The sequence below is a fragment of the Eleutherodactylus coqui genome, chromosome 1 (genome assembly GCF_035609145.1).
Source record: "Eleutherodactylus coqui strain aEleCoq1 chromosome 1, aEleCoq1.hap1, whole genome shotgun sequence".
Classification (NCBI taxonomy): domain Eukaryota; kingdom Metazoa; phylum Chordata; class Amphibia; order Anura; family Eleutherodactylidae; genus Eleutherodactylus; species Eleutherodactylus coqui.
The window spans coordinates 115,712,385-115,729,647 of record NC_089837.1 but is presented as its reverse complement, the minus strand read 5'-3'; the positions used below and the strand labels follow the sequence as shown (position 1 = coordinate 115,729,647).

The 17,263-nt window shown below is 44.9% G+C and overlaps 1 protein-coding gene across 2 annotated transcripts in view; it reads right to left on the bottom strand.

The window, feature by feature from the left end:
* PLOD2 (procollagen-lysine,2-oxoglutarate 5-dioxygenase 2) overlaps positions 1-16,531 on the bottom strand; it is a 140,743-nt gene extending 124,212 nt beyond the window's left edge. For both annotated transcript variants that reach the window (XM_066599346.1, XM_066599356.1), the window contains exon 1: positions 16,381-16,531. In XM_066599346.1, coding sequence (XP_066455443.1) covers positions 16,381-16,489 — 109 coding nt within the window. In that variant the 5' untranslated portion in view covers positions 16,490-16,531. The remainder of the gene's footprint in view (positions 1-16,380) is intronic.
* Between the last annotated feature and the right edge of the window lie 732 nt (positions 16,532-17,263).

Here is a 17,263-nt window from a genome sequence, read left to right as displayed (position 1 = left end):
GCAGGGGAGGTGCAGAGATCAGGCAGCATGTACAGCGCAGGCAGGGGAACATTTTCCAAGGCCTTTGCCAGCTTTATGGCTCCCCAGCAAGACTGTGTCACCGCTCCCCAGTCAAGGCTGAGTCGGCGGGAGCACTGTAAAAGGATGGTGAGGGAGTACGTAGCCGATTGCACGACCGTCATCGGTGACGCCTCTGCCTCCTACAACTACTGGGTGTCGAAGCTGGACACATGGCCTGAACTCGCGCTGTATGCCCTGGAGGTGCTTGCTTGTCCTGCGGCTATCGTCTTGTCAGAGAGGGTGTTTAGTGCGGCTGGGAGAATCATCACGGATAAGCATACCCGCCTGTCAACCGACAGTGCCAACAGGCTTACACTCATCAAGATGAACAAAGCCTGGATTTCCCCAGACTACTCTTCTTCACCAGTGGACAGCAGCGATACCTAAGCAATACGTAGGCTGCACCCGCGGATGGAAGCATTGTTCTCTATCACCATCAAAAACGGGGACATTTTTGCTTCATCAATCTGTGTATAATATTCCTCCTCCTCCTGAAACCTCACGTAATCACGCCGAACGGGCAATTTTTCTTAGGCCCACAAGGCTCAGTCATATAATTTTTGTAAACAATTTTTAGACGTTTCAATGCTCATTAAAGCGTTGAAACTTGCACCTGAACCAATTTTTATTTTAACTGGGCTGCCTCCAGGCCTAGTTACCAATTAAGCCACATTAACCAAAGCGATTAAAGGGTTTCACCTGCCCTCTTGGTTGGGCATGGGCAATTTTTCTGACGTGCATTAGTACTGTTGGTACACCAATTTTTTGGGGCCCTCGCCTACAGTGTAATCCAATTAATTTTTTGCCCACCTGCATTATAGCTGACGTTACATCAGCTGTGATGGGCACTGCAATGGGATATATTTATGTACCGCCGGTGGGTTCCAGGGAGCCACCCATGCTGTCGGTCCACACGGAGTTGTAACTACATGTGTCCACTTCTAAAGAAACCCAGTCTGACTGGGGCATGCAGTGTGGGCCGAAGCCCACCTGCATTAAACATGACATTACCTCAGCTGTGATGGGCAATGCTATGGGATATATTCATGTGCCGCCGGTGGCTTCCTGGCACCCACCCATGCTGTCAGTCCACAGGGACTTCACAATAGGGAGTTGTACCTGCCTGTGTCTATGAATTAAAAAGCCCGGTCAGGTTGGGGCATGCAGTGTGGGCCGAAGCCCACCTGCATTTAATCTGACGTTAGCTCTGCTGTCCAGGGCACTGCAATGGGATACATTTATGTACAGCCGGTGGGTTCCAGGGAGCCACCCATGCTGTGGGTGCACACGGAATTCCCATTGCGGAGTTGGGGATTCCCAGTTGTACCTGCCTGTGACTATTTATAAAAAACCACGGTCTGACTGGGGCATGCAGACACCTTGACAGAATGAATAGTGTGTGGCACATAGGTTCCCCATTGCTATGCCCACGTGTGCAGCTCCTGATGGTGGTGGCACAGGATTATATTTCTCATTGCTTCTGTACAGCATTGTGGGCTATCGGCCCGCCCCTTTTAAAGAGGGTCGCTGCCTAGCCGTGCCAACCCTCTGCAGTGTGTGCCTGCAGTTCCTCCTCATGGCAGACGCACTTATAAATAGACATGAGTGTGGCGTGGCATGAGGGCAGCTGAAGGCTGCACAGGGACAATTTGGTGTGCGCTGTGGACACTGGGTCGTGCAGGGGGGGGGGGGGGGGGGGTTGGGCAGCATGTAACCCAGGAGAAGTGGCAGCGGAGTGTCATGCAGGCAGTGATTATGCTTTGTTGGAGGTAGTGTGGTGCTTAGCTAAGTTATGCATTGCTAATGAGGGCTTTTCAGAAGTAAAAGTTGTTGGGAGGGGGGGGGCCCACTCTTGCCGCTATTGTGGCTTAATAGTGGGACCTGGGAACTTGAGATGCAGCCCAACATGTTGCCCCTCGCCTGCCCTATCCGTTGCTGTGTCGTTCCCATCACTTTCTTGAATTGCCCAGATTTTCACAAATGAAAACCTTAGCGAGCATCGGCGATATACAAAAATGCTCGGGTCGCCCATTGACTTCAATGGGGTTCGTTACTCGAAACGAACCCTCGAGCATCGCGAAAATTTCGTCCCGAGTAACGAGCACCCGAGCATTTTGGTGCTCGCTCATCTCTACTCAGAAGTAATTGGACAAGCATGCTCCAGAAAGAAAAACTAGGATAAAGCATATCTGTCGATACAAAAAGTGTAGCAACATACAGCTATAATATAGTGTAGTACAACCTGGCATGACATATTATTGACTGCAATGGGAGCGGTCCCTGCGTGAAAATGGAGCATTCTGCAGTTTTTCCTCCGTAAGCAAAAAGAAAAAAAAAAAAAGCGCAACTGATTTCTGCTCATGTGGAAGAGGCAGCAGATCTCCATAGGAAGCAACAGGCTTCGCAGTGGGGATGTAGACTGCAGATTCTGCAGCAAATATCCGCCCGTGTGAGGGAGGGCTATGGAGTATATATGCTGATGAACTCTAATGTTACATATATGAGACAGACTCAATATGAAGCATTAACCTCTTATTGAGGAGCCCATTTTTTTGCTTCAAGAACTGAGAGATTGTCATTGCTGTTATAGCTCGTTGACATTTCTTGATAAGGGCTTTTATTTTTAAATGGAACCATTCAGGGGTACATATACTGGGTAATATTGTATCTTAATGCCACCAGGAAGTCCTGGTGGAGGCAATATTGACAGGGGGGGTGATGCCCCCTGTACGTGATTAGCTGCAGAGGTGGTTGGCCTGCAGGTCCTGGAAGGCTACTAAGGATGTATTGAAAAGCTCCAACTCTGCAGCCCCAGCTGCAAGGGGCTTCCCTGCCGGAGCCCCTGAAGGAGGAACCCGCTTCATTGTGGAAGCGCAACGTGGGGTCGGCTCCAGGGAGGGCAAAGCAGTGTGAAGTTGCTTAAGCGATGCCCCTCTAGCCCTTAATGACCCAAGTGCCATCCTGGGGACTGCGGCAGCATTGGGAGCTGTGAGCAGAGGAGCACCACTCACGGAGCACAGAGGCGGCGGCCGGCATGGAGCTGACAGCCGCCTGCCGGGATCCAGCACAGAGGCTCCGGGCAGGACAGAGGCGTGAGCCGGCAGCCAGGTAGAATGCATGCCACAAATCCCGGCCAGGACCGGGCACACCTCATCGGCAACGGACCAAGCAGTGACGCGCCGTGTGGCACTGAGCTAACAGACAGTGGCCATGTTACCCTCCACATGCAACGGGGAATGGCTGCTCCATTCACACTGATCGCTGCAGCGTGTGGATTGCTTTTTGCCTGCCCTGCAGGCTTAGGCTGAGGGTTAGTTTTCTTGTTAGGCTTTTATTATTTGAGGTCAATGCTGCCATCTTACAGCGGTAACATGCCAGCATTTACAGCTACTAATAGACTAAGATACATGGCAGACATGCACACCTTTGTCATGCTTCCAGCTGCCATGAGGACCCATTGGTACCTTGTAATCACACTATGGGGTGTTGATGGGTGATAGAAGGTGTCCTCTTCCCCTGTCATCTGCTCACATGCTGTAGTTGCTATTGATTGTAGTATGCAAAGAGATAAGCTGCCAGGATCTGAGCTTTCTCCGCATCTGGCAGCTAGAGCAGGAGCCTGGCTGTCAGTAGTCAGCCAAGCCACCACCCTAAAAAGATGTATGTGCAGGTTAAAAGCCCATTAGTGAGATCTATAAACAGTTGCATTGGCCGTCACTAAAAAGTTACAAAATAAAAACCAAGTGACTGATAAATGAGCTTTTTCATGCTCAGTACCCAGTCAGTGGCCACATGTATATGGGACAATTATCACCAGAATTTGAAGTTTCTAGCAATAATTTAGCTGACAATCAGCCCGTGTGAAGGAACCTTAAGGCCTCATGTTCACGGGCAAAAGAAGAATTAAAATCCGCAGCGGATTTTAACTCTTCTCCCGCCCGCGGATCCTTATCCCATAGGGATGCATTGACCACCCGCGGGTAGATAAATACCCTCGGATGGTCAATAAAAGTGATTTTTAAAAAAAAATGGAACATGAAAAAATCTGGACCATGCTCCATTTTCGTGCGGGTCTCCTGCGGGGACGGCTCCCGCGGGCTTCTATTGAAGCCTATGGAAGCCGTCCGGATCCGCGGGAGACCAAAAATCAGAATTTATTCAACTGCTCCGGATCTTCCCTTCGCCGCGGCTTCATCTTCTCTCCCTCGCGGCCGGATCTTTTTTCTTCGGGCCGGCGCATGCGCGAGGCACGCAACCGACGTGCCCTGCGCATCCGCCGGGCCAAAGAAAGAAGATGCGGCCGCGACGGAGAGAAGATGAAGCCGCGGCGAAGAAAAGATTTGGAGCGGGCGAGAGGTAAGTTAATTCTTATTTTTATGCCTCATGTCCGCGGGGCAGGAGGGACCCGCTACGGATTCTACATGGAGAATCCGTAGCGGGCCTAATTTTCCCCGTGGACATGAGGCCTAAAAAAGCTTAAAATCCGGAGCGTTTTTCCCACACGCGGATCCGCGCCCCCACAGGAATGCATTGACCACCCGTGGGTAGATAAATACCCGCGGATGGTCAATAAAAGTGAATTAAAATTTCTGGAGCATGAAAAAAAAAAAAATGGACATGCTCCATTTTAGTGCGGATCACGCGTGCGGGAGCTCATAGAGCACATAGCTCAATTGATCTCCTGCATGAAAAATAAAGGACAATTACAGTGCATCCGCAGCCCAAATCCGCGTTACAAATCCGCAGCGGATCTGATTTTCCCCGTGGACATGAGGCCTTAGGTCTCTCACCGAAATCAAGGCCCACATCAGAGCTGCCAGTAAACATGGAGCAACTAAATCTGACTCAAGTTGTACCCATTACAATTTTGTTTGGACAGCACCGCAATGGAGAGTGAAATCCCTGTTCTACTTCATAATGTAATCAACGGGGCCATAAGTCCTGATAAAATACAATTTCCTGAGGAGCTAGGACAGAATGGAATGTAGATAAGAATGTATGTCTTTGTGGAATCTTTTGTAGACCAAAAGTTGCAAATGCTTTTGGACAAGGGCCCAAAATGGAGTACTTGAGATTTCTTGCAAGACTGCCTTAAAAGGGGTTGTCCCCTTTCTAGCCGTTTTCTTGCAGGAAGCAGACAGCTCCATGCAATGTACAGTGGCCTGGGTTGGTATTACAGGGAGAGTTCTATTTACGTCAATAAGATTCGGCCTACAGTACCATTCCGGGCCACTGTACCGAGCTGCCTGCGGCAAAACAGGTAGGAGTGGGACAACTCCTTGAATGTAACAGTATGCAATTATAAATGGATACAAAGCATTCAATGTAGACACAGCTCATTTAGTCTTCTGAGGAGGGCTAGAAATCTTTAATGCACACTATTGACTCTAGAATTCCACACAAGGTGTAAGAACATTTATGTAGACCACTTCCCTTCAATACTCATTGCAAGACAGACAGGTTTTGTTTAATTAAATTGGGCATTTGGTGTATGTAACAGAGACACAAGTCCTTGGACAATTGAAGCTTCCCGTATATCAGACATGTGGCCCTGAAGTACAGCAAAAGTTTAGTGAGCAAGTTTTCCAATCGATTAGTTTTAGTGTGAATACACATTGTCAAGCGTCTTATAGAGGGAAAAATACGGTTGCTTTTTTATTTCCAGACAACTACCGGTAAAGAGCAGCTTTTATGCCTGAAATTAATACTAAACAAAAGGGAAGAAGAGATGAAGTTTTTGTTCACCCATGTGCGAATGCTGGGACTGCCTTCTTTCAGTTCTGCGATACTAGCGATCAACAGTGTTTCTGCAGCACCGATGGATTCCTCCTCCTTGAATTAAGGTGGAGGTGAGCACTATTCAGACTTGTTTCATCTGGAGAACTACAATACTTCTATGTGTATACTCAAATAATTCTTACCTCAAACTCCCATTTCATGTTCATATTTATTAAAGAAGTTGTCAGAGTATAAAAGCAAACAAATTAAAAAGAACAGGGATGGATAAAACAAAATCAGTACTAATCACTCTTCTCCTTTCTGGAAAACAGCGGAGAGGCTCCAGTGAATTTCCTACAGTCAGCACAGGCTGGGTCCGCAGAGTCACCATTCTAAACTCTTGGCATCATGGCACCCAAGATGCGAGTGCTGATGCCAGAAGAATCGGGAGAATGGGTGGTGAGGTCATGCTACGTCCACCAATTGGCTGCAGCGGTCACCTGATTTCCAGTCTGTCACAACTGTGGGATTTTCACTAGGGCCACTCTGCTGTTTCTCAGGTGGAAAATAAAAAGAAAAAAAAATTAAAAGGCAAGTACTGATTGTTTTGTTATTTTATCATACACGGAGCCAACCCCTTTAATTTCCCCACCCCTCCCTGCCTAGAGTTAGGGCTCCTCCACACTGGCGAAGGTGATATCTGTCTGTGATTCCCGGTCCAATAATGCCCTCGCAATCCTTCTGAAAACCCTGGCCTGAAGAAGTCCCCAGCCACGGCACAGCCATGCCATGGGATCGTGATGTTCTCTCATTGTTTACAATGGGTCCGGCGCTGCTGGCCCTATTGAGAACATTGGGCGATATTGCAAAAAGGAAGAATATGCTGTGATTTTTTTTTCACGCAGCATCGCAGGCGTGAAAACATTGCAAATAAGAGAGAAACCATTGAAAAATCATAGGTTTCATAGTCATGCATTTTCACTCACTGTCGCACAATTTTCTCGTCAGTGAGAAGGAGCCCTAAGGAGTACAAGAAGAATAGCAGGCAGGCAGGCTAGGCAGTAAATTAGAGTCAAGACTCTACTATCTTCATACAAAGCATGGATAATATTTGGTACACAAGTGTATTGAGATGCCATTTGTTATGGTAACAGTAAAATATATAGGCACTTTATAGACTCAATTTGCTTCAAAAGTAATTCTCATATTTAATGCATTGAAGAGATAAAATTTTATATGGAGTCTTTGAAAAACATGAGATGCGTTTAGAGTCTTAAATATCCTTACATGTTAAGGTAAAAGTTATTACACACCATTTTTTTTATAAACAAGCCTGGAGTAGCTTCAAAACAAAAATAAAGTAGAAAGGCACATCTGTAACTTTTCATGCTTCACTATATGATTACTTGGCAGTACATTTCACCCAGGCCCGATGAGGTAATTCTGATATCCTCTCTGTAGATTAATCTTTTCTTTGAGAGGAAAGGAAGCAGCTATACCATAGGCCACTCTCGGAAACCTGCAAGTGTGGGCTCAGTATCGCTGGCACCGATCCGCCCGTGTGTCTGCATGATAAGACGGCTGCACCGCGTGCGGAAGACTCTCTGCATGACCGGCTCCATTGACGGCCATGTGTTCTTTCTTCCGACCGCTGCGGAGAGTCATCCGTACCTGCAGCGCAGCAGTCTTATCATGCAGAAACACGGGTGGATCGACACCCGTGTGACTGACCCCTGAATCATTGGCAGAATTTGACTACTGAGCTGTGACTGCGCTTAAACAATTGTAAGTAGAGACCAGTCTCCAAGACAAAAGCAATGTGTACACTTAGTGCCGCTTTCACGCGGGCGATCAAATCGTGCAAGTTTCTTGCGATGCAACATCGCTCCAAATTGCATGTGAAGCCCATGCTTTCCAATGGCTTCCTTCACATTAGTAATGTTTTGCAGCCTGCGACATTGTGAGAAAAAAAAAAATTAAAAATTGCGAGGTTGCTAAATATTACTGCGATTTGTGAGGTTTTGTAGACCATGTTTTCCTATGGACCCTTCCTATGTGTTGCAGCGCATGAAAATGCAGTTTTCATGCAGTGCAACTTTTACAGTCAGAAATCCTACTGTAAAAGCCGGAAAATAAGCCCTAGCTGCCAAAAAAAACAAAACCAAAAAAAAGAAGAAATACATTACCTAAGAGACGCTGTTTGACTCCGGCGCACTTCTCCTAAAGTTCCCCGACACTTGACTGAAGATTCCTGGAGGAGGGGTTTTTCAAAATACTGACCAGGGAGCTATGCCGGAGAACTTCAGGAGACGTGCGTCAGAGCCAGGCAGTGCCTCTTAGTTGATGTATTTCCTTTTTTGTTTGTTTTTTTAGGCAACTAAGGTTTATTTTCTCCATAGGGCAAATTTTTCATGCCCTCCCTACCCCCTGAAAATCCTCGCACATGGTGTTACAAAGTCGTGTGACTCTGTAGCACCAAGACTAAAGTTAAAGGGGTTGTCCCGCGGCAGCAAGTGGGTCTATACACTTCTGTATAGCCATATTAATGCACTTTGTAATGTACATTGTGCATTAATTATGAGCCATACAGAAGTTATAAGAAGTTTTTCACTTACCTGCTCTGTTGCTAGCGTCCTCGTTCCCATGGAGCCGACTAATTTTCGCCTTCTAATGGCCAAATTAGCCGCGCTTGCGCAGTCCCGGTCTTCTTTTTTCAATGGGGCTGCTCGTGCTGGATGCCGGCTCCGTGTAGCTCCGCCCCGTCACGTGCCGATTCCAGCCAATCAGGAGGCTGGAATCGGCAATGGACCGCACAGAAGCCCTGCGGTCCACCGAGTGAGAAGATCCCCGCGGCCATCTTCATCAGGTAAGTAAGAAGTCACCGGAGCGCGGGGATTCAGGTAAGCACTCTCCGGTGATCTTTTTTAACCCCTGCATCGGGGTTGTCTCGCGCCGAACGGGGGGGGTTGAAAAAAAAAAAAAAACCCGTTTCGGCGCGGGACAACCCCTTTAAACCTTGAAGTGGTCAACCACCACTATTTTGAGCTTGGAACTTTTACTGCCATCATTCATCCTGTTGTATAGCGGACAATACGCCTCAAGAAGCATGGAGTACCCGAACAACTTATACAGGCTGTATTATTAGACTAAGGATTGGGAGGACTCAGATGTGTTCGCCTTGTTCATTACAACATAGAAGAACCAATCAAGAAGAGCTTATACTAGCTTGGTAAACAGTGCAATGTTAAATCGTTATAGCTAATAGTGTAGCGTTAACTTCCCCTTAGTGCGGATTCTAGTAGTGGTAGATAGAATTTCAGGTTTGATAACACATCGTTATATAAAAATGATAACTGTCTCTGTCAAACCCATTTGTTTTGAATCCATTTAGTATTCAATAGTAAATACTACAAATTGCGTCTTCGTGTTCTTGGTCAAATGCTGAACTTTTGCGTTCAATAATAACATACAAAACACACGCACCCTTGGCCGAACCAAGCATGTGTGGAGAGGATGGGTGAGGTAAGCTGTTTTTTTTTTTTTTTTGCAGAACTCCCCTATAACTCTTTTGCATTCTAAGTGAAGCCAATATGCTATCAGATTAATGTGTGACTTTTACAAACCATAGAGTGCAGCACATTCTCTTTCTATAGAATATGACCTACAATCATTGAGCCCAGTCCTCATATACTGCACAGTACTGCTGATTCTGGTGGTGGCACTGCTTTTCCTATATGACTGATGCAGTATGTTCCACTTATGAGAAAACTCAGAAAAACTAGGTTTTGAATTTAAATCATTGTGGAATCATATCAGTATGACATATTTCTCAGACCAACCAGTGCTCAGTATAACTCTGTGCAACAAAGTCTGACACTAGTTGATCTCCTAACACAACACTATGAGAGCACATGTATTAATGTCACTTTACATGAATCGTTTTGGTACTAGAAATACAGCACCAAATCTGTAATCCCTTAAATGCCTCCTTTGAAATCTAGATATTGCACATTTACTTGACTAAAAAAAAAAAACCCAACAATCATTGGAAAAGGGCCAAGCTCCATTACACAGGAAGGTTTACATTGCACTTCAAGTTACAACAGTTTCTGAGGAAAAAGGGCCTTTTTTACTCAAACAGGGATACTCTTGTCTACGGACTGTGTCTGGTATCACAGCTCTGCCCTATTCAAGCGAATGGAACTGCGCAGCAATACCGGACACGGCCCATGAACAAGACTGGTGGTGTTTCAGATAGCTAAAGACAAACTTTTTTCCCCCTTTTTCAATCCTTTTAACTAGTGTTGCCCATCATGAACAGCCAAGCAATAAAATCAGTCAGATTTCTGCTAAAATTGGATCAGAGCATCCGGATATGATTTTTAGCAAAAAATCGGCAAAGTACTGGCTCTCGGCTTTGAGCAGAAAGGAAAGGTCTGTTGTCTTAGTACTGCTTCTTTGCAGTACTGGAGTTCTAGGTTTCCATCTGAAATGGGGATTTGAGCCTGCGACCCCTGGGCTGCTGCCACCAGCACCTCCACAGTTGTTTAAGGAGGCCAAATTAGAGAACCTGATGATTTTTACTCCTACTGATTTTAATGGAATTTGGAATCGGGAGTCCCGATTCGTAATTGTTTGCCACTCCCAACCCGATTACTTCAATAATCGCTCAACACTACTTGTAACTCCTAAAATGCTAGATGGACACAACATTTTCAAATAAAGAACAAACAACTAATTTCTGATTATATTGTTTGTCTCATACAGTGAGTAGTTACCGCATTATAAGTCACTGCATATTGAACATATCGGATATGTTGTGTGTCCCCAATTGCGGACCGCTAATATATAACTTAAAAGAATCACTAGAAGTAAGAAAACGGATGAGGCGATGCAATTTCTAGAAACAAAAACAGGCCACTTGTAATTGATCGAACACTCCTTTAGAGCAAATAAGTCTTCTAAAACAGGCAAGGAAATGTAACAGATCTAGAACTGTATCCCTGCATGAAATGTCAGGAGCTCTCTGCACTAACAAAGCCAACACTGTATCACAGGCAGAGTAATGGCCAAGCCAGCTTCTTATGCATTTCCTGCAATTTACTGTGTATTTTCCCCATAATGATCTTATTCAGAAATCAGTTTAACTGTTTAAAAACATTAACACAGAAAAAGCAAATCAGAACACAGACAGACTGTACTTTACAGAAATGTGCAAAAGTCATCTGCAGGAGCGCCATCTCTGTACTGACCTACACTTTACACACAAGCGGAACGGTGTTCTGGATTCATTTTGGAGAGGCCCATTTTACACAGCAAATACCTAATTTGCTGTTGCTCAGCCTTCTACAGAGATCTAAAGCTTCATTTAGACAGGACGAATATCAGGCAAACGATGCTTGACACTTGTTCCTGCATACACTCTCTCCTGTTGCATGGGAGCCAGTACCACTGGCACGCTCACAGAGCGGCCAGCAGGGGGGGTGGGGAGGCTGCAGGAGATTTCTCTCCCTGCTCCCCCCCCACGCATATTAACATCTTCATCAGCACTTCTGCCCTATTCAGCAATTGCAGCAACCCGATTGGTTCTTTGGGTTGTCTGATTCACAGTTCCAGCAACCTGATTGATGATTAGGGCAGAAGTGCTGATGAAGATGTTAATATGCCCCCCGCTCCTCTCCATTGAGTTGACATAGCGGCCATTCAATACTGAACGGCTGCTATTTCCACTGAACAATCATCATTCAGCTCATTGTCCATCGTTTATGCAGCATGAACGATGAGTTGAACGATCATTGTTCAGTGTAAATAGCAGCCTTTCAGTAATGAATGGCCGCTATGTCAAGTCAATGGAGATGGGCGGGGGAGAGCGAGGAGAGAAATAGTCTCCAGCCACCCCGCTGTCAGCCAGCGATGCTAGCTCCCATGCAAGTGTACGAGGGCTAGTATGTGCGGGGACGAGTGTCAGGCATCGTTTGCCCGACATTCGTCCCGTCTAAATGGACCTTAAGGCATAAAGATCTGCTATTCATCATTTGCATGGTTACATTGTGCTTTATTACTATTTACTTTTCCATTGATAGAAGAACATAACCTGAAGCGGAACCGGAAAGATTATTGTATTTTAAGTTTCCACATCAATAGCTTTCCCTGGAACAGCAAAAGAAGTTTCTCACTCTCTGCATTACAGCTATACTTCTACGTTCATAATACATTATTAGTACAGGCAAGAAGAGATAGGAGCGGGCCTATCTTTCTGCTATTTTTCTTCAAACTCCAAAGCTATGGCATGGTGAGGCTGAGGTTACAAAAACACACTTGTTCAGGTGCCACTACGCTCTATAACGGTGAGTGTAGTTGTGCATACTCCACCTAGAGCCCCCTTTAGGCTGGATTCACACACAGCGCTTTACAAACACATTTTTGTTGACATTCTTTAACACATTTTAAAGTAACCACTGTTGTCAGGTGTAAGTTTAAAGGGGCACTAACTTTTCAGACAACCTATGCTTATCTACCAGCTAGTGTTAGTCTCATCATTTCTGTAATATGCTTGCACTAAACTTTTGTTGCTTCATGTTTGAAGTGACTGCCAGGAGGGCTCTTTTTTCCAGCTTCTCTGCATCCCACACTCCATTGTTAAAGGGGTTGTCTCACGCTGAAACAAGTTTTTTTTTTTATTCAATAGGCCCCCCGTTCGGCGCGAGACAAACCCAAGGGATGGGTTAAAAAAAAAAAGTTTATTACTTACCCGAATCCCCGCGCTGCGGCGACTTCTTTCTTCCTTTACCAAGATGGCCGCCGGGATCTTCACCCACGATGCACCGCGGGTCTTCTCCCATGGTGCACCGTAGGCTCTGTGCGGTCCATTGCCGATTCCAGCCTCCTGATTGGCTGGAATCGGCACACGTGACGGGGCGGAGCTACGAGGACCAGCTCTCCGGCACGAGCGGCCCCATTCACCAGGGTGAAGACCGGACTGCGCAAGCGCATCTAAAAACGCCAGAAGACAGCGAATTTAGACAGATCCATGGCGACGGGGACGCTAGCAACAAAGCAGGTAAGTGAATAACTTCTGTATGGCTCATAATTAATGCACAATGTATATTACAAAGTGCATTAATATGGCCATACAGAAGTGCTGAACCCCACTTGATTTCACGAGACAACCCCTTTAAGTACAGAGCTTCCATAGTAATAAGGACATTTCCATAGCCATGTGGAGAGGGGCCTTTTTCACAGGCAGCTCCGTGCAATCACAGGTTTCAGGCTGACAGATTAGTAGACACTGTAATATAATCTGCACTATCTCTGCCTCTCCTGCTTTTACAGCCTGTGGACATGAACAAACACTAACCAGGTATTATTGTATCTTGACGCCACTGAAAGCTAGGGGGTGGACAGGAAGAAAGCCCTGCCACACTCCTAGCTCTCGATACGGTCAAGGCTGGAAGGTCCTAGCAGCGTGTGGATTGCTTTGTGCCTGGGCTGCAGCCTTAGGATGAGGGGTACTTTTATTGTTAGCCTTACTTAATGAGCTGGAAATGCTGCCATGTTACCATTGTAACATGGCTTAAATTATTAGATTTTAATGGTGCCAAGGAAGAAAAGTAACCCTCACCCTAAGCCTGCAAGCCAAGCACAAAGCAATCCACACGCTGCAGCAATCAGCTCCATGGCAGCAGCTGCCTCTGTGCTCCCTTACAGCCAATCCCCTGCTCACAGTTCACAGCTTCCAGCTCCTAATGCTGCCGCACTCCGCCCTTCTGGTCCTTTGCCGGGGAATACAGCCAGCCACCGTCTCTGTGCTGCGTCTGCTTTGTGCCACCCGCCGCCTGTGTCCTCCCTGATGGCTGCTCCCCCGCTCACTGCTTCCAATGCTGCCGCTATCCGTGCTTCTCCAATGCCGAGGAAGCCAAAGTCCGCGCTTTTGGTCTGCCCCCGGGGAAGCCCCTTGCAGCTGGGATTCGTTAGTGCCCTTCCAGGACCTACAGCTGAATCACCTCAGCAGCCAATCACATCAGGGGGCATCACCAGGACTTCCTGGTGGTGTCAAGATACAATAATACCCACTAACCATTTGGCCAGTATGACTCCAAATGCCTGATCTTCCTGAGATAGCAAAGGGTTGAGCATTCCAATACTACCTGTTAATTGTGCCAGAAGCAGTAAAATAAAAGCATGGAAAGTAAGGGCAAAGAGATCAGGACATAGATTACTGGCAGAGCTTGTTATGCATCCCACCCACCACCATGAAAGTGGAGTGAAAAACAGCAGAGCAACAAAAAAATGGGGAAGACCATCCGAAAATCAGAGCTTACAGACATGAAACAGCAGCAAATGAGAGGATAAGGAGAACTTGGTATATTTTAGAAAACTTTGTGAAAAATTCAGGTACATTTTAAAGTTTAGGGGCCTTTTCACACGTTGATTAAAGTGCCATATCTCCATCAGACTTTACCAAAAGAGAGCTGACATCTTAATCTGCTGCAGAAATAGGCAATGGATTTGCATGTGGAGCCACATGCTGAATTGCTCCACTCATATAGGCATACCTGTATGTGGACTAGGATTCCACACAAAAAATATCCCAAGAATTGACATATTAATTCTTTTTTTCTGCCAGTGGAAAAATCTGCATCATATGAAATAAAACACACATTTCTATAGCATTCAATTGAATGCCAAAAAGTGGGCAGATTTCTGTACAGAATCCGTGCTGAAAATTGATCATGTGATCAGGGCTGAAAAGTCAACATGCACAATGTTTTTGTAACTTTTTCTTCTCTCTTGCGCTATAAAGCGTAGTATGTTGTGGGTATGGTGTTTTTTTTCTGTTACTTTCTCCCATAGGCTTCTTTATAGGACTTGAAAAACAGGTCATAAATGCCACCAATGACGCTTGTAATACTGTACTTTTTATTACCTCAGTTTGGGTCATTTCAGACTAGTGTTTTTGTCTTCCATTTAGCTGTTCAGTTGCGGGAACAGCGAAACGTAAACATTTCAGTTTTCCTGTCCGTCAAAATGCATCAAAAGTGAAGATCTTCAGTTTCAATCCACTTCTTAATTTTCTATCTTCATTCAGTTTTCAACACTAGAACAGAAGCAGACTGCTGTGCTTTTGTTTCCAGTTGAAAAACTTTTTTATTGCAATGTACTCAATGGGAGAGTGGGGGAAAAAAAACAAAAATGGAAAACAATGCATTTTAGTCCAATTTTTTTCCCCTTTGCGCATTCGGTATCATTTTTGAGCATACGCAGAGGGTAGGAGATGTGCAAAAATAATGAGAGCGAGTGGAAGATGAACAAGCCAAGCAGTACAAAAAATTAAAAAACAAAAAAAATGTTTTTGGACTACCGAAAAACAGAAGTAAAATATAAATGAATGGAAAGCATAATTTCCATTTTTTTGAAGGCTCACTTGATAGACCTGGCAAAAAAAAAAAAAAAACTAGAAAAAAAAATGTTTTCCGTTTTGTAAGATTCACTGAAAAAAAAAAAACAACCCAAAAAACACTAGTGTGAACTCAGCCTCATGGAATATACCACCCCTTATTCAGCACTACTAACTGTGGATTTTGATGTGGAACTGCCAGCAGAATTCTGCACGTTAGCAATACAGATTTTGGTGTTGAGTATTCCACAGGAGGGCATATTCTGCAAAGCGGATGCAGAATATTCCGGCTTGTGTGAAAGGTCCCTTAAGCAACCCAATTGACTATACCACAATACATGTAGCAGGGCTGAGTTTGTCAACTTATCACAAGGTCACAGCATGCGATTAGTTGTTTTACATAAGGCTGCAGGTAGAACCTGCTTTAAACTTGTTATTTTGATGTTCATTTCACTCAAGTTATGCTATTTGTAAGTGTTGCTAAGCAATAAAATTATTTTAGATAGTAGTCCACCCTGATGAATGCATTTCAGTATATCATTATACCATAACATATGTAACATTGTCAGGATACATATATATCACACATCTCTCAAACAAGGCATGCAGAATAGCAAAAGAATGAATGATACAGCAAGTTTGGAAGGGTGCGTCTAAATAACAAAATATTTTCTAAAATTGACACACTGTGTAATGTTTTGATACAGTAATACAAACACCACCCTATGTACAGAACTGATGTAGAAAAATACTAAAATATGTTACATCAACAGCATTGGATGGAGTGAAGCAGAATGTGTGTACGTGCAGGGGAATGTGTTAAACAAACAGCAGTGTCTGGGACTATTAGGCTATGAATGCTCAATGAATCACTGTCTGTAACACCTTACATAGAAATCCAACCAGTCTCCTTTCCTGCAAGCAAGAAGCCTGCCATACTGTCCCCAAATACAGCACATTGAATAAAGTCATGTAGAGAGCATGTTTTCTGTGACTTTACATAGGACTGCAGGTAAATGTAGCACACTGTAAGCTCAGAGAATCAACATGATGCACAACATTGTAAGCTTGCAAACATTGTATTTAACCATATCCTGTATGCAATAGGCTGTGCTTCCTTGTCCTGGACTCTGCAGGCAGCACAATGACCCTGTAAATGTGGAACAGCAGCCAGTACATAGGCTTTGTGTGCACACAGGACTTACCTACAGGAAGGACAGGCTGGTCTGCTTCTATGGCTCTGGTAAGCTGAGATAACACAATTAGGTAAGTAGATAATAAGAAGAGATGCAACTGAATATAGCCCCAAGGCATTTTCCTCTTTTGGAGTAGCAGCAGCTGAGAGAATGACTGGAGTGTGCTCTGTAATGAGGGAAATAAGCAGCTGGAGAGAGAGCAGGCAGCTAGCTCCACCCATGGCAATCTATGGGACCTGGCCTGGGAAAGAAGGGGGTGCTAAGTCATCATCATAGACCACCAGGCAGTTTCATGCCAGGATTCTGTACAATGCACTGAAAAGGCAGACATCCTCCTGCTGAAAACATGTTGGGATTTACAAGTCTGATGCAGGGCTTGTTCACTTTTATTTGCCAAGTGGTACTATAATTGTGCTGTAAATGTCTTGATTTAACAAGCAGTGAAGAACAAACTTGGAATGGCCATAAGGGTACTAATTTATGATAACGTGTATAATAGAAATTATATGGTAATTTCCTTTATTCAAACCATAAGTTGTTTGCACAAATGATTGCATTTTATTAAAGTGTCTAGCCACATGTGAATACAGCCAGAAGTGATGCATATGGTTGTGTATGTATGGATCCATAATAGGGCTGCCATAGAGGGGCATAATGCTTCTACTATGCTTCTGTATGCCTAAAATTTCATGTGTAGGTATACAGAGCTTTGTTTGTTTACTAAGAAGCCGTATTGCGCCATGCATTTTTATACACACTGTTCTGCTAATTGGTCTGTAAGGCCAGTGTGACATGAGCGTAAGCGCATTTATCCACAGGAGCTTGCAAAACCTTATGAGTCAGCTCACTCACCTTCTTGGTGTCCACATACCCCTTTTGGGTGCTTTCCCTA